The following is a 17,311-nucleotide window of genomic DNA, read 5'->3' on the forward strand; positions in this document are numbered from 1 at the left end:
GGCCATCCGTCTGCCGGCGAGCAAAAGGGCAAACACAAAAACAAACTGCAGCCACACCTAGCCAAAGAAAACCACTTTTTCTGCCGTGTTTTCAATTTTCCAAACGCCGACCGGCTTTTTGCACTCGCACAACCGAGTTGGGCTTCAAAGGCTCGACTTTGTTGTTGTTGCCTGTTTGTCCGTTGTTGTTTTTTTCAGGCGTTCATTGTACCGACGCGTCGTGGTTCTTTCGGGAACTTTTTAGCCGCCTCCGCCGGCAGAGAATCGATGAATGCGAGTGCGTCAAAAGGCCGAGCGACTCGCCCCGGTCCGACCCCTTTGGGCGGCGAGGGCTCTTTCCGCTGTCGCCGTTCATCGTCGGCCTGGGCGGAGCGTTAAAGGTCGCCAGCGCAAACGCCATCCGTCACTTTGGGGAAATGCTTGACTGATAGTCATGCGTGATAATGATCTGCACTCATTCAGAACTCACTGGAAAGATTCTTATTTTCCATGTGTCCTTTTGAGAGAAATTTTCAATGTAATTCATTGAATGTCCTGCAAGCAGTTTACAAAATGAACGCATGATTTTCAAAATATTTATATAACATCAAGTAATAACATTTTCCTTCGTTCGCGTGCAGCTGTCAAACCTCTCGGCGCGCTTCGCTTGTTCTTTGGCTTTTTGCTCGTCGCCGTTGCTGCTGTGCGGCGGTCGCTATGGCAACCTATGCCCCGCGCATCGCCGTTTCCACGCGGTGCCGCTTCCTCCGCGTACGTGTCGACAGCGGGCGTCACCATGGTTACCTGCAACTATTCAATAATTCTTCTCGGAGCGTCTTTGCCAAAGTGCGTGAGCTACGCAACCCTTTTGATGTCCCTGACGGGGTTGGGCGATGCAACCCCGGACCTCGGCAATGGCAACGGGCCTGTAGTCTCACGCAATAGACTCGAGTCTTGCATTGGTGATGTCACTTTTGCTTGGAGCTTGTCGTCCTTGCGAATGTGGCACACCAACCGATGAATCTCATCGCCGGCAATTTTTACCAGCTAAAAGCGACGAGGAAGAAGAAACTGGCAGAACAGAATCAATTGCGGCGTGCCTGCGTCCATCCACCGCCGTCGTCCCTCCCCGGCCTTCTTCGCGCTTTAATTCAAAGTCATTTTCCTCCCGCTAAAACGTTCGTCCAAAAATCCAGTCAAAACGATTTCCCGGAACGCAGACCTGGTGGCCGTGCACAGCCGGCAACCGGATGCCCGTGGCAGTTATCCGTCCGCTCGACGGCCTTAACGAGCGCTAACAGCCAGAGTCGTGATTGTGAATTTCCACCAGCGCTTAGGCGAGGCGGCCGGACGTATTTTACGAGCCCGAGGGGCCGGATGGGGGGGGCTTGGACTTGAGCTGAGCTGGGCTGGGGACACATAACCGGCATGGCCGTCATTCAGCAGGAAATGACCAAGCAGTCACACATGCTCGGGCCTTTTCCTCCCCCGGGAAGCGCTTGATTGCAAAACGGTAGCAGTTTTCTGGTCCAAGTCAATAAGACTCAGCTCACGCTTGTGACCGGGGAAGGCAAACTCAAGGGCAAAAGCCACAAGAACGTCAGGTCATCCAAATCCAATTTTGCAAGGCATCCCGATATCTCAAAAGACATTTTTTGTCTCGGCATGTCACCCTTTCAAACGCTTCACAACAATGTCAATTTGTAGTCAAGTCATCCATAACTATTTCCCAGTTTTGGACTTTTGATGTTTTATCTTTTTATTTTTTTGCGGAGAGCAAAGCGGTGGCTGCGGGCGCAAGGCGAGCGCTGCCGTTGCCATGGCGACGGCACACGGTTACCTCGGTTCTAGCAGGACTTGATGAGATGCGGCGTCACAGCGGCGGCGGCGAGTCAATTAAAACACTTTGATTGAAGTCGGACAAAATTGGATTAAATCCTCATTAAGATAATAAATGACTTGTTCTAATAACGGGTCGCGCAATGTATGATGAGGGGTCACGGGATACTTTAATGTGCAATTGTAGGTTTTGATCCGACTTGGACACGGATGTCCTCCTCGCCGTTAGTTGGCGCTCTCCTGCGTCGGTTTGCCACCTGCGTCAGCAACGCAATGCGTGCACGCGCACACATGCACACAGCCCCCCCCCCTACCCCTACACACACGCACACACACACATACACACACACTCGCGTCTATTGCCAGGTGTGCGTGCGCAGCCTGCTGCAATCTCCTCGAGGTTGAATGAACTCTCAAACGTCTTTGGAAAAAGTCCCAAAATGGGGACGCCTCCTTTTCACGTCTGCGCCGCATCCGAGGAGGCGGAGAACCAAAAGGCTTTCATGGGCATCGAGAGGCCGCCTAAGTGGCCTGATGGGAAGCGCTAACAAAGGCGGCTAACGGCGGAGCGCTAAACGTTAACCCGCAGGCCGCCGCGCCCCTTCCTCGCTGTAATTGCGAAACTCAGACTTTTGGAGAAGGGGTCTTTGTGACGAGTAAAGCGAGTGTCGCTGCATCCGTGCCTTTTCCTTTTTTTTTTTTCTTTTTATACAGCGGCACATTCGCTTGCTCGACTCAGATGAGCAGATGAACTGAATGCCGCCGCGTCAGTGAGGCAAAATGGCTGTCTGAGAGTCGTAAATTAGGACACAAATGACGGCGAACTGAACCATTGCGTTGTGTCTTGTGTGCCTTCTCTCAGAGCGAAGAAGAAGAGCAAGCCGCTGAACCTCAAGATCCACGGCAGCGTGGGCAGCTGCGAGAACCTGCCCACCTTCCTCCCCAGCCAGCGCTCGCCCCTGCACACCGAGCGCTGCCTCAGATCCTTCTTCCTGCCCTCCTTCGTGCCCTCCACGCCGCCCGTGCGTGCCGAAACGCCCTCCGCAAGTGAGCCCGCTTCTCCTTTTCACTCGTCACCTCGATGCACAAAAAGGCAGGAGGTCAAATTAGCAAATTTGGCCATTTTTCTGAGAGAGAGAGAGAGAGAGAAAGAGAAGCAAAACATCCCATGAGATTATCTCGTCACAAAACTGGCAAATTCCACTCAAAGTTTTGATGGATCAGAAAGGAAATTCTGCGGCGCTTTTGAAAGGTGCCCAGACATGCATCTTTGGTTCCGTGTCACTCAGGCAAATCACACTAGCATGTTTTCCACAAACATCCAAGACCCCTTTGTTCTCAAAAGATTCTAGATCGCCGCCGGCCCGGGGGCCAAATTACGGAATATTGGAACGCGAGCACCACCAAGCGGCGGCGGTTTTAATCTGGCGCCTCCCTACCTAAAGGCCTTCTTCATAGAGAAAGTCTCGGAAGAATCTCGGGGATTCCAAACAATTTAGGCCGACCTCCATCTTCAATTCTCATTTGGCAAGATTTATAGTTTGGTCCTTGTGCGTGTCGCAGCGGGCGGGCCTCTCGCCGGCCCATAATGGCGCTCATCTCCATAATCCATCTGTGCTTTCCGGGGACAGACGTAAAGCGTGGCCCTCGCCGGCCGGCGCAAATTGCCACCGGTGAACAATGAGGCGAGCGGCACGCCACAGGAGCCGAGGCGCTGTCGCTACGTCCGCGTCGCGCCGCTAATGCCTTCTTTGGGAATGGCACAGAAAGCATTAGACGGAGACGGCGCCGAATGAACGGTAGAATAATGGAGTCGGTGTCAAAGGGAAGATAGGGCTGACATATTGCTGCCGATTTAGCGCCATCAGACCAAAAAAAAAAAAAAAAAGCCATCCGTTCCATGAGGCGGAATAATGGCGCGGCGCAACTTGGCGGAGGCTCATCGTCACACCGGGACGTCCTGCAGGGACACTTTGTCATCCAGCTCGCTTTGTCGGCGCAAACAATTTCCTCGCCCGAGGGAGTGCCAATTTGGCCCAAGCCGTCCTCGGCCCCGTCCATCGAGCTCCTGTGAAAAGTCAGAGCGCTAAAGTTTTTTTCTCATCGCTCTACCTTTTACGCAAAAACCACACAAGAGACAGTTTGGCCAATTCTCGCTTCCAAGCGGAGAGAGCCAGCATGACTTTTGTGCAGCACAAAAGTGCTTGGCAGCAACTTCCAATTGTGTTTTTTATCTTTTGAAAGCTTCTGCTGGGGTCATTTTTGCAAACTGGTTCCAGCAGGTTGGAAAGGTGGTTTTATCTCTTTGGCCAGTTTCCAGTCACGGGTGGAGCACAACTCCAGTTTATAGCAAGGACAGGTAGAATTGACAGTTTAAGTCAGCACTTCAAAATAATCACAAGATCAAAATAAGTTATCAACCCTGTCACCCAACGTCCTTGTCCTGATGCAAAATTACGCCCCCCCCCCCCCCGTTATTTCTGCGGGCTGACGTCAGCCACTTCAGAGCGCCCAAAGCTGCCGCCTTGCGTCACGCGTCTCCTAGCGACCGACCGGGGGGTCCCATTGAGACCCGGCGCGGAGAAATTGGCCGGGAGTGAGGACGTGCTAAATTTAAATGCAGGGCGACGGGGCAATGAGTGCGCCTACAAAAGCAACGAACATGAAGAGGAAACGGCACCCGTTGCTACAAAATCAATCAAGCCGATTCATTGGAAAAAGGGAGCCTTTCGTCGAGTGGGGGGCATTTCGCTAAAGGCAGCGCTTGCTGAGGCTTTTTTCCACATCTGTGACGAAAAAGCACAAGCATGACAACGTAAGTTACTCGAGGGCTCGCTAAAGTGGCTCGCGTCCTACTAGTTGCAACCACAAAATTCACGTGCAGTCGTCGACTAACGAGCGGGAGAGAAGCAAAAAGTAGGCGCGGCTTGGGATCGTGCAGACGGTGACGTTCCGTTTTGCTTCCGCTTCTTTGCCCCAAGAAGCCTCGAACCGGAAGGTCAAGACGTACCCCGGAGTGGAGGCCCCGCATTGAAGCGTGAACGCCTCAACCGTTCAAGTTGCTCCCGTTCGTTTTTTGTGTCGAGTCTAATATTGCCCCCCATTAGTTATCGTTGGTGTCACTTTGAATGAACCAAGATGTTGGGAAGGGGTGTGAGCTCAAGTCGTCCCTCGTTATTCAGTCGATTCAGCTACCACCAACATGTGGTAAATCCTTCTCGCCACTAGTTGGCGTTTGACGCGGTCGACTCACCATCGCCTGCCTGCGCTCGTGGAGATTGTGAACGTCAAAAGTGCTGCTGCCGTGAACGTTTGTTTGAAAACAAGCACGACTGAACACCTGTCATCAGTACAAAAGCATTTGTTGGATTCTTGTGGTTGTTTATCATACAACGCAGTGCGAACGGATTGGTGGCATTTCAATTCATCCATCCATTTTCTGGATCGCTTTGTCCCCACGGGGGGTCGCGGGCATTTCAATTCCGTGGGGGGAAAAGTATAGGGAATTTGGTCTGGCTACAAACGAAGCGCTTAAGTCAAGGCAGGAGTGTAATCAAAGCCACAAACACGCGCGCGCGCGCTCAAAGACGCTGCGTGAGATGCGGTGCTGCGTGGCGTCCAATAATGCCCCCCCCCCCCCCCGCCCCCTTTTGCTCTGGATTGAGTTATCATCTTGATTGAGTGTAATTGAGACGCGCATCGGAGTGCCGAGTGAAGACGGCAACCCCCACGGGGGCCGCGGGAGCAGGAAGAGGGGGCGGCCGGGTGGAGTGGGGACGGGGAGGGGGGGCAATGTGGAGCCATGAGATGAGATTATCTGTCAGCGAGTCACTGTCGCAACCCGCGCTTTGACGAGGAGCAGCCGTCCTTTCTGCTCATTATCGCTCTCATTAAAAAAAAAGAGAGAAGCAAATCCATCAGGTTCCGAGCAGATCAATAAAAAATAAAAAAATAAAAAAGATCCCAGCTAGGTCCAGGGGCTTCCTGCACTGTGCCACTGCACCGTGACTCCGATTAAATTTAGGAATGCTACTACCCATTATTAATTATTTTGATTGACAAGCCGACAAACAGGGTATGATTTCAAAATGTAATAACGGTGTTGCTATCATTTTGATTCCATCGTTGGGTATACGCTGATTTGAAAGAGGTCCGGCCCGAGGGCGTCGATTCTTTTCGAGGCACGGGTTTCTCTTCCGGGCCTTCGTCTCTGGGCACGATTAGCGGTGCCGCAGAACTGAACCCGTTTCGGAAGTTTCATCCCGGCGGCCCGAATTTGGATGTAATGTTGCCTTGATCCCTTTTGTTTCATTTTGTTGAGGCAAAACGTCACAGCTTGCTTTTTTTTGTTGATGTTGTTGCAATGTGAGCCCGAGGGCACTTTGCCTGCATTGACTTTTAGCCAATGCTTGGTGGCCACCTGGGTGGGATGCCTTTGAATGAGCTTTTGATGGAATTCCGTTTGTCTCGCCTCGACAGACACGCTGTCAGTGCCTCGCTGGTCCCCACAGATCCCCCGAAGAGATCTGGGAAACTCCATCAAACACAGGTGAGTGTGTGTGTGTGTGTGTCTTGCGTAACCGCCATGCAGCGCGAATGAAGGCCGCCGTCTCGGCTGCATCGATAGACGGATTCAGCGATGGACAATTAGTCGCTACCAAACGTGACCCGTCGGCTTGTCCTCTCGTCATCTTCTCGTGCAGGTTTTCCACCAAGTATTGGATGTCGCAGACATGCCTGGTGTGCGGCAAGGGAATGCTGTTCGGGCTCAAATGTAAAAACTGCAAGTATGTCATCGCCATGCATCTTTTCCCTTTGGCATGCATGCGTATGGGCGACGTCAGTATCAAAAATAGAACCAAGTCAAAAAACGATATTTGTCATCTGTCATTGTCTTCAACTGCATTCTCTGCCATAAATGAGCGCACTCGTGTGTACACAGGCTCAAGTGCCACAATAAATGCACCAAAGAAGCTCCGCCCTGCCACCTACTCATCATCCAGCGAGGCGGCCGAGAATCCCTCAAAGGTGAAACGAAACAGTCAGAAATTTTGAAAAAAAAAAAAAAATCCTTGACATTCTATTTGGGCAGAATTTTAGCCTTATTTTGAGATGCATGCTTTTCACTGGCCAGCAACTTTGCACATGGCAGGTTAGCGTGGAAGCTACGCTAGCCCGGCGACTGAGCAACAAAGTGGGAGGCAGGTGTTCAATGGCAGCGAATTATCGCCCGTGCTTCCCGCAAAACGGGAGCTTCTATAAGTCGGTGGGCTTTTTCAGGATCATTTTTTCCACTGGCTCCTGAAAGAAATGTCCCCGTCGCTAGTGAAAGCCATTCAAGAAAATACCCTCATTTGTCTTTTTTGCATTCTCCCTTTTCCTATCTGCCGAGAAGACCAACAAGGAGTGACTCAAGGTAATTAACGCTATTTGAGAGGAGTTTGGACGCCCTTTTGCGCAACTGTTGTTTTTTATTTTTGTTTTCCACGTGTCTCGGCGGCAGTGGCCCGTCTGGTGCGAACCGAGTCGGTGCCGTGCGACATCAACAACCCGCTCAGGTACAGCGACCTGCTCGTCAGTCAGACTCTGCCCAAAACCAACAAAATCAGCAAGGTCAGTCCACACGCTTGCCGCCTCCTCTTCTCGGTTGTCATTATTGGCCTCCTCTCTTTCGTGATCTTCCCCTTGCCCGCTTCTTCCCTTTTCTCCTCCTTCTTCTCCTTCCTAATACGAGGAACGCAGCATACGGTGTGGTGAACCCGTCGAGTCCGGTCCTCCAAAGAACATAGCGGAGGTCATCACATTTTTGTCTTCTTCTCCATCTTCTTCTGGTCCATCTTCTTCTTCTCCATCTTCCTTTCCATCTTCTTCTCCATCTTCTTTTCCCCCTCCTCCTCCGCCTCCTCCTCCTCCTCCTCCTCCTCAGCAGTTGCAGCATATCCCATGAGCTTTGTTTCCAAGGCGACGACGCACGACAGCGGCAATGTCCTGGTCAATGTGCCGAAGTTGCTTCAAGAACAAAATAGAAACCCTCGGAAAGAACCAAATGAAAAACGATGACGCTCCGAGAATGTCAAATTTCCAGAGGCCTCTGAGTCATCTCAAATATTATAAGATCCACAGAGACGGCAGCATCTTCAACACGTTCACTGAGGACCGAATGATGCTCTCCTTGTTGTCTTCCGAAACACGGGTCGCCTCGTCGTCATCACCTCGCCTAAAGCAGGCGGCGTGTGTCCGCCCGCAGGATCACGTCCCGCCGCCGTACCAGCCGGACTCCAGCAGCAACCCGTCGTCCACAACCTCGTCGACGCCGTCGTCGCCGGCGCCGCCGCCCAGCAGCGCTACGCCGCCTTCGCCGCTGCACCCCTCGCCGCAGTCAGCGCGACAGCAGAAGCACTTCAACCTGACCGGTCGGTTACCGGCCGGGAACCGGGCCGAATTCAAATTCAATCCGTTTGCGAAAAAAACGTCAGAAAGGCCGAATCCTAACAACGCTTGTCTGTCTCTCCGCAGCGTCCAGTTATTTCAAGTACAAACAGCAGTTCATTTTTCCAGGTAAGTGGCCGTTGGAGTCGCGGTGCTTTCCAAATGCGATTGAAGGCAATCAAATCGTTTTATTTTGGCACGCACAAAATAATCGATAAACAACTAGCACCCGGTGTGCGGGATGCGTCAGATTCCTTCACTTTGGTGCTAATGGTCCACTTAAGAGTCTACAAACTGTACTTGTTTTTTTATTCTTTGGCGCCGATGCGTCTTCCTCATTAGCATTTGCCGCAGTGTTTTTGTGATTCCAATTGGCTTAAAAAAACAACAACAACAACCCTCATCTATCTAATGCCACGACCTTTACGTTGACTGACTGAATGAACTCGCTTTCAAGCATCGGTACGCACAAGGCGCCAGACTACTTCAGCGGTGCCCCGTGTGAGGCCAGAAATGGGGGACGGATATTTTGTCGGGGAGGTCGAAGGGATGCGTGATGCCATGCAATCGTCGGAACAAATGTGATGGTTTTCCAAAAGAAGGGGAGAAGGAGGCCAGGCTAACCTTTTTTTGCATCCTGACGCTACTGGAGTCACCATGCTAACCTTTTGTCCCATGCTCTCATTCCTTAGACGTCACTCTGGAAGCTCCTCCCAGCAGAGCACCGCAAGTCGTCCTGCATCCCGTCCTCTCGGAGCCAGGGTGAGTCAGCCAAAAGGAATTTTTGTCGAAATTGCGTTCGGATGCTAAACTGGAAGTGAAATGAAAAATGTGAGGGGTTGCAAAGAAATTCTAACGAGAATTTGGCAAATCGGTGCCACCAAAGAAGATTGGACTCCTTGCGGGAGAATAACTAGAAAACAAACTTGTAGTGCGAATAGGTGGAATGACGAAAAAGCGCGAATGAACGGAGAGAACAGTCGCCTGGATGATTTTTGTTTCTCTCGCAATGGTTTGAAGGTGTCCAAAAGGCTCCCTCGGTGTCGGAATGTGGCGAAAAAGGTGTCTTGCTTTCCAGCAGGCTCACATTGAGTGCTCCTGACTAGCGGCATGTTTTTTTTCCTCAGTCTGTTTCTGGCTACCGATGCGGCCATCTTGGCCGTCCGGGTCTTAGCGGCGAGCCGAGCTCAGTGGAGCGGCGAGAGAGACCGGCGGGCTAATGTTAGAGCTCGGCGGGCTTCACGCTACGCCAGCCACGCCAGGCGCATTTGGGTGGGCGGAGGAAGGTGGGGGTGGAACGAGGAGACGTGGAGACGGGATGCCTCTCGACCCAGACCGTGATTAGATCAGCGTCGCCGTCCGTCAGCGAGCCGGCAAGACGCCGCCTGCCAAATTTATCAATAAGGGCGCGCCCCACGCATCCTTGTAGTGCTACGGTGGCGTCACACGGGCGGGTATGGACAAACGCTCACCATCTTGACTCGTGGTGATTCCTACGGTACAACTTTACCTCCGTGTCCACGTCATGACAAGACGACATGGAACATGAATCATCATAAGCAGCATACCGTGCTTAATCCCAACCCATCTCATCTCGACCAATCCGATTGTGCAAATGGTAAAAGAGGGCAAGAGGAGTTTTCTAACCGAGTTTGTTTGTGCTTGCAGCGAGGAGGGAAAGCCTTTGCTTCAAATCGAAGTGGAGCCCACTTCCGACGTGAGTCAATCTTCCCTCTGGTGTCTATTTGCAGAGCGGCTCGTGGCTGCGCGTTGTCTTTGTCTGACGGCTGCAAAAAAATGCGCCGCTCGTTCGGGTTCTCGGGTAAGTTGTGCGTCGCGAGAAGGAAAGGAAAGGAGAGGGAAGGAAAGGATGGAAGGGGAGGGGCGGGGAGGGGAGGGAAGGGAAGGGAAGGGAAGGGGAGGGGAGGGGAGGGGAAGGGAAGGGAAGGGAAGGGAAGGGAAGGGAAGGGAAGGGAAGGGAAGGGAAGGGAAGGGAAGGGAAGGGAAGGGAAGGGAAGGGAAGGGAAGGGAAGGGAAGGGAAGGGAAGGGAAGGGAAGGGAAGGGAAGGGAAGGGAAGGGAAGGGAAGGGAAGGGAAGGGAAGGGAAGGGAAGGGAAGGCTTCCTTCTCGCAAGACCGATGACACATTTCGGGGAACGGCCGTGGAAATTGCCTTGAATAATATTCCGGCGGGCGTCTCGGAATAGATCATTTGCACCCTCGCCGTGCATTATGTTTCAAATCAAATCGGAATGAATCATCCATTTAGTTCCCCCGGCCCCCCTCTGGCTGTTTTCCGCTTTCATAACTCGGACTTTTTTTTTTTTAATTCATCATGGCCTAAACCACAGCCGTATTTCTGAGCGAACCAAAAGGAAACGCAAACTTAGGCATGAAAACGAGCGACCGACTGCGTTGTAAATTTTCTCCCGCTGTCTTTTAAGCGGGATGCAGAGAAAGAAAGGCGTTCCCCGGGTGGGTTCTTACAAAATGGCAGCTCCAAAGTCACATGTCCACTTTGCCTCCCTAATGGCGTTTCAGAACGACGAGGGCGAGGAGGAGGAGTCGGGCGACGAGTTTGAGGAGATGAACCTGTCGCTGCTATCGGCCCGCAACTTCCCGCGCAAGGCCAGCCAGACCAGCATTTTCCTGCAGGAGTGGGACATCCCCTTGGAGCAGCTCGAGATGGGCGAGATGATCGGCAAGGGTCGCTTCGGCAAGGTTTTCCGCGGGCGCTGGCACGGCGAGGTGGCCGTCCGCCTCATCGACATTGAGCGCGACAACGAGGACCAGCTCAAGGCCTTCAAGCGCGAGGTGATGGCCTACCGCAACACGCGCCACGAGAACGTGGTCCTCTTCATGGGCGCCTGCATGAGTCCGCCGCACCTGGCCATCATCACCAGGTAGCTATCATCAACAGCCGCCGCCCTGTGAGCATGCAAGGGTTCCCCCGACGTCCTGAGCAGAGTCGTCACGATGCGCTTGTCCGCACGCTTCACATCCGCTTGAGTGGCGGAGCCAAATTGCAGCACAGTGGTCGATCGCGTGATGGCCCGTCCGCACGGCCGGTTCTTGGAGCTTCCGGGCTCTCGTTGACGATTCGTATGCGTCGTGGAACCTTGGCTTGAGGGCATTTTCTAATCACACTGTCACAACTGGGCTGGGCTTGGTTTCGGGCGTGCCAGGGAGTGGCGCCAGACCTTTTCGATCAACAACACATTCCTCCCTCCGGTCCACAAAGCCTATGACCACGCATGTTGAGGTGGTTCCCAATTTCAATTTCTCTTCTCACTCTTGTTTGCGCTCCCTTTTCTTCTTTCCTCTTACCTTATATGTCTTTGCTCACATTTGTTTGAGGCTGAGTTAACCGGGTTGGTCCCCCAAGGGAGAAATTTGCATCAGCAAACGTGAATGCGGTAATTGAAAAAAATAGCACGCTCGGTCCAAGAAGCACATTTCGAAAGCCAAACCATTTCCTGTGCCTAACAATCCAATCTATGCAAGGATTCAACGTTCCGCTCGTATAGTCCGAAAGCTGCGGGCTGTCGGGAGGGAGGGAGGGAGGGAAGGAGCGGGCCGGGGGATTGGCCTCTCCGCTCACGTGCGTGTTTTCCCGCTGGCAGCCTGTGCAGGGGCAGAACGCTTTATTCGGTGGTGCGCGACATCAAGGTCGTCCTGGACGTCAACAAGACGCGACAAATTGCACAAGAGATGGTCAAGGTAACGTGCGGGATGTTGACGTTTTTGAGTTTGGGCCCCCCCTGACCTCAAGTCTTGTTGCAGGGCATGGGGTACCTCCACGCAAAAGGCATCCTCCACAAGGACATGAAGTCCAAGAATGTCTTTTATGACAACGGCAAGGTGGTCATCACCGATTTCGGCCTCTTCACCATCTCGGGGGTCCTCCGAGCCGGCAGGTGATTGATTGTTCATAGCCCGCGACAGTTCAGGTGGCCTGAAAGACACCTGGCGCCGTATTTTTTTTGGTCCGCACAGCCGGCGAGAAGACAAGCTGAGGATCCCCAGCGGCTGGTTGTGTCACCTGGCTCCGGAAATCATCCGCCAGCTCTCTCCCGATACCGAGGAGGACAAGCTGCCTTTCTCCAAGCAGTCTGACGTCTTTGCGTTCGGGTAGGCCTCTTTGCCCGACTCTAAATCAGAACACCTTCTACTTTTGTGTAATTCTTCTGAAAACTTTTTTTTTTTCCTTTCTGAAAAAGAGTTGAGCTGGAAAACATTGGGTAAAAGTATCCAGGTTTTTCCAGCAGTGTAAAAGTGGGGCTGCTAATTAGTTGGTGCGGTGGCGCATTAAAAAAAAAAAAAAAAAAAGGCAGCTAATGATAGGAAGTGTAAAATGGGATTTTGACACCTGCCTTTGTTGTGGTTGTCTTACTGCCGCAAACAAAAGGGAGAAAATTGACAAGGCTACTCCCCCCCCCCCCCCCCTTGTTCCCATTGAACAAGCCCAAAAAAATAAAATAGGAAGAAAATTGGCAAGTTTTGCAGGACGTAAATGCGATGACGGCGACCCGATGGGAGATGAAACCTTGCCAAAATTTGCTGTCTTGTCGGGAGGCACAAACTTGCCGCCTTGACTTCATCCTCCTATTCTGTGTGGTGCAAAAAAGTGGCGACGTGTTGAAGAAGGCTGCAAAGGAAGCGAGCAGCGATGGTTGCGGTGCAATTAGCATAACCAAAAAGCCCCACCTGGCCCCGTCCGTCCGTCCGCTCCTGAAAGTCACGCTGGATAAAAATAGTCAGGGGTGAGCTCATGAATATGCAAAAGCGCCATGGGGGGCGAGGGGGGTGACCTCTAGGTGGCAGCGCAGATGGACCTTGCGTCTTTGCGCTCTCACGCTAGACAAACGGTGCTTGAAATTCAAGTCACCAGTGAAACAAACAGGAAGCCCAAGCGTGTCGATTGGGTTTGGCGCTCACTGCAGACTCAACGCCGGCTTGTTTTTTTTCTTACTTGCGTCTTTCGCTTGTTTCAGCACCGTGTGGTTCGAGCTGCACGCCCGCGAGTGGCCTTACAAGAGTCAGCCGGCCGAGGTCATCATGTGGCAGGTCGGCAGCGGCATCAAGCCCAGCCTGGCCCACGCCGGCATGGGGAAGGAGATCCTGGTGAGCACGCCTTCACTTCCCGCTCCCGGGCAATGTGACCCAGACATTTGCGAGTCGCGATGATGTCACAAATCTGAGTTTGGACGTGACGTTGGCTGGTTTCTCGGCCACTGTGTGTGTGTGTCAGGACATTTTGCTGCTGTGCTGGGCTATGGAGCAGGACGAGCGTCCCAGTTTCTCCAAGCTGGTGGAGCTGCTGGAGAAGCTGCCCAAGCGCAACCGCCGCCTTTCGCACCCCGGACACTTCTGGAAGTCGGCCGAATACGTCAAATGAAAAAGCGCCCACCCACCCTCGACCGATTCTTTGCGGGCAATGCGACTGTTGTACAGTTGAGTGCGCGTGACCAGTATCCGTATATCCCTCTTGGCTCATTTTCTCCACGTTGAGCTCTAATGGCCGTTGGGTTCTTTTTTTTTTTTTCCTCGTAGCTTTTGCTTGTCAGCGCCGTACCGCATGAATGCTTTCTTCCGGACGTTGAAATGTGAAAGTGACGAACCTTCATGAGCTCGTCAACTCTTTCGTCTTCTCTGGAACTTTAACAAAGTTTTACTCTTCTTTTTTTGTAATGACTGGCTTATGATTTGCCCCAAAATGGAAAATGTCGTCTGCCAAGTGAGCTTTTTTTTTTTTTTTTAATCAAGCACCATTGTGGCTCAATTGATTGACAGGCGCCTCATCGGAGCTGCAAACCGCACCCCCCCCCACACACACACACACACCAAAAAAACAAAACAAAACAGACAATCATATCATGCTCCTTCAAATGGTTGGCTCCAAAAAGTAAAAGAAAGGAAAGAAGAATCAAAGCTTTTTTGCTGCTGCTGTTTTTGTGACTTTTTCGCTAGGACTGGGCAACACGACATTCACGTATGGACGAGATAAATTTAGCTCAGGAAAAATTGAAGACAAAAGCATCAATCAAAAGCAATGAATCCATTTTTTTCCGGGAACAATTAGCCTGCAAGGCGGCGTATTTTCTTTGACAAACCATTTATGAGTATTTGAGGATTTCCTCTTTGATTATATATATTTTTTTTGTGGGGGGTGTCAATTATTCTCATTGGATTTTCATGGCCATTGGTGGCGCCGCTGCCAACCGCAAGCAACATTGGAGAACGTCGGAATTTTGCAGCACTCTCTTCTTTTCACTTCCAACAGCTGCATTGATCCCAATTTGTACTTTGACGCCATTCAAGTATATATATATATGCGTTGTTTATAACCATCCCTTGCCAATAGGGAACAGGGGAGGCGCAATGAGGAACAAAATGCAAATGAGCATCGAGTTGCCAAATATGGAGAATCAAACATTGGTGCCAAGTGTACAGAAATGATTGTGGACCAGCTTATGATGATGATGATGATTAGCAATGGAATTCTTTTTGCGTTTTGTTTTCCCCTTGGACTCCACTTTTGAATGTAGATGAGGCTGTCGTTGCTCTTTGCTTCCGCTCATTTTCTTTCCTGGATGTGATTTTGTCTGGTAGCTTGCAAAGCAATGTACGGCGCCATCGAGCATACCGTTTCAGAAATTGTGAGTGTGAAGGATGCCTTCTTCTTTTTCTTACTCTTCTTCTTCTTCCTCTCCTTCCTCCGGCTGATTTGCACTCATTCTTTGTCAATGTTTGTGAATGACAATAAAAAAAAGAAGCTCTTTTTTTTTCTCATCTTGTGTGAAAAAATAAGCTCTCCAATATGCTCAGAAAGAAACAACCTTCCCTTTTGCTACCTTTTGGTCTACCTTTTCACACCCGCCAGGAAAAAAAAAAATCTAAATAGTAAGAGAAGAAAAAAAAAATTCAGCCGCTCCAGCATTAGATTTGATATTCTAGAAGCTATTTAAACATTCTTTTCTCAACCCCCGCCCCATTTTTCGGTCCAGCCCCCTTTTAGCCTCTTCCAGTTGCTGTCCCCGTACAGAAAAACAAAATCCAACTCAGAATAAAAGCAGATTGGTGTATAAATGGTGGCCGATAAAGATAGAGAAAAGGCCCCTAGTGAAACAGATGCAAATAAAATTGAAATAGAGCATCACTAATCCAAATGAGCAATAACAATAAAAACAAAGTGAGTGTTACTTCCTGCCGATGTAGCGCGAGAAGTCCCGAAATGCCCCGCAGTCACGTTAGCGCGGATAAAACCGTTGCGGCTGCCGAGGACCCCTCTCCACCCTCCCCCCCTTCGTTCATTTCAAAGACGCCCACGGAACTCATTATGTCCAGGAAGCGTGTCATGAGAGCAAAGCTTTTTGGGCGGTGGGCGGGATAAAGTGAAAGCGTGCCCTGCCGGGTCGACGTATGTTCTGAGGCAGCACCTGCACGCCGCCGTTCACGCTCAATACGCCACGTGACACCTCAGGTGTAGAAACCCCCGCCTTATCGTCGCTCGAATTACCCGAGCGTCCCGTCGGCGACAAGGCGCCGCTCCAATTACTCGAGAGTCACGTCCAGAGACACATCGGCCTTGAAAAAGTCCAAAGCTTACGTAACGAGCACAAAGAAGACGGAACGGATGCCTGCCTAGCAGCGACTCGCTCGCCAGCCCGTCTGTTCATGTGCGTGCACAACGAGACGGTGGCCCGCCGTCGTTAGTCAGTACCCACGACTCCAAAACATTTTCTGCGTGGTCGCTCGCGACTCGCTTTTGTCGACTAAAGTCCATTGGCGCGTCCCCACCTGAGTCGCCAACACTCACTGAGCTTCTCTGACTGTGCGGCTCGTGTCCACACAGTTGAGGCTTTTGTGTCGAAAAACAATGCAAACTGGCATCAAACATTTTGAAACAGCTCACTTTCTTGTCAGTTTGGATTGCCTGCTCGATGCAAAAAGCACGTCACACAAGTTGGTGGAAGACATAATCTGGACATGCTTGCTCTGATGGGATCCAACGGTGCTGCCGGCCGGTCAGAGCCCAGGCCCGAGTAGCCTGCATAACCGGAGTATTTCTCCAGCGACTTGTTTTGCAAGATCAAGAACCTCAGCGAGGTAACGGCAATGTCTCCAGCCGGGGGCGAGCGATGTATGCTTTGAAGCCAAATGTCATCCAACCAAAGCAAACACAAGAGTTTGACCCCCCCTCCCCCACCCTCAGGCCATTACACTTTTGCATTTCAAAGAGACTTGCTTGGGACAAAAGCAATGAGATGCTGTCATGGACTTTTCAAACATTCCGACAAGCAAATATTTCTCTGAAATAATGCAAACCCTTTCTACAAACCTGAAGCCCAAGGCGGCTCCTGTCACTCTGTCGAGCTCCTCCTGGGCCGAGACCGAGACGCTCCCGTCAAGTCTCTTGTTTTTACATCCACCTTTCAAAACATGTCTTCCCCAATTTGCGTCCACTAACGAGCATTTTTATCAGCGGCCGTCTTGCGCGTGTCTCCCGTTCAGCCCTAAATGCCTCACGCTGATCAAAGGCGACAAGACTAAACATCATCTGGACACTCGAGTGGCGACGGACGAGGCGTGCCGGGCCGCCTATTAGGCGCGGCGCGGATGCGCCTAATGGGTGCCGCCCACTCGCTGGCCGTCTCTCGGTGCTGCAAGTGGACTCATTTGACACCCAAGAAGAAAAGACGAGATGCTCGCCTCGCTTGCCTTCTGGCTGAAGGTTGAGCAAACGAAACAGGCCTGCACGCATCACCATCTCATTTCCCGTCTCCTGCATGGAACTCATTTGGAGTCAACAAACGTCATCATCAACTCATCCGTGGCCAAGACAACAATAATCCCCTAAAAAAAAGTTCACCAAAGCAAAACAGAAATTGTCTGCTATCTTAGGAAGCGTGTTGGTGCCACAGCGGGATGAAAAGACAACAAATTCAATCCTATTTCCCCTTAAATGTTTGGTCCTGGTAGTTTTTTTCTTTCCATCAAATGATTTCATTATTTATTCATTATGATATTATTAGAATGCATCTGTCACTTTGTGAACGTCAAGT

General features: G+C 51.3%; 1 protein-coding gene across 3 annotated transcripts; it reads left to right on the forward strand.

Moving 5' to 3' along the window:
* Positions 1-2,295: 2,295 nt before the first annotated feature.
* On the forward strand, positions 2,296-15,013 carry LOC147058298 (kinase suppressor of Ras 2-like). Of its 3 annotated transcripts, none has more exons than XM_085909792.1 (16): positions 2,296-2,865; positions 6,298-6,367; positions 6,522-6,605; positions 6,761-6,846; positions 7,214-7,234; positions 7,322-7,431; positions 8,066-8,231; positions 8,335-8,376; positions 8,940-9,009; positions 9,916-9,964; positions 10,788-11,149; positions 11,870-11,966; positions 12,030-12,163; positions 12,243-12,377; positions 13,241-13,370; positions 13,498-15,013. In XM_085909792.1, the coding sequence occupies exons 3-16, from the start codon at positions 6,541-6,543 to the stop codon at positions 13,642-13,644; spliced, it is 1,614 nt and encodes a 537-aa protein (XP_085765918.1). In that variant the 5' UTR covers positions 2,296-2,865; positions 6,298-6,367; positions 6,522-6,540; the 3' UTR covers positions 13,645-15,013. The 3 variants fall into 3 exon arrangements, with proteins under 3 accessions (XP_085765918.1, XP_085765919.1, XP_085765917.1); XM_085909791.1 differs by lacking the exon at positions 2,296-2,865 and adding an exon at positions 4,373-4,633; XM_085909793.1 differs by lacking the exon at positions 9,916-9,964.
* The last annotated feature ends 2,298 nt before the right edge of the window (positions 15,014-17,311 follow it).

Source organism: Syngnathus leptorhynchus, chromosome 4, assembly GCF_054491065.1.
Source record: "Syngnathus leptorhynchus isolate UIUO chromosome 4, UIUO_Slep, whole genome shotgun sequence".
NCBI lineage: Eukaryota > Metazoa > Chordata > Actinopteri > Syngnathiformes > Syngnathidae > Syngnathus > Syngnathus leptorhynchus.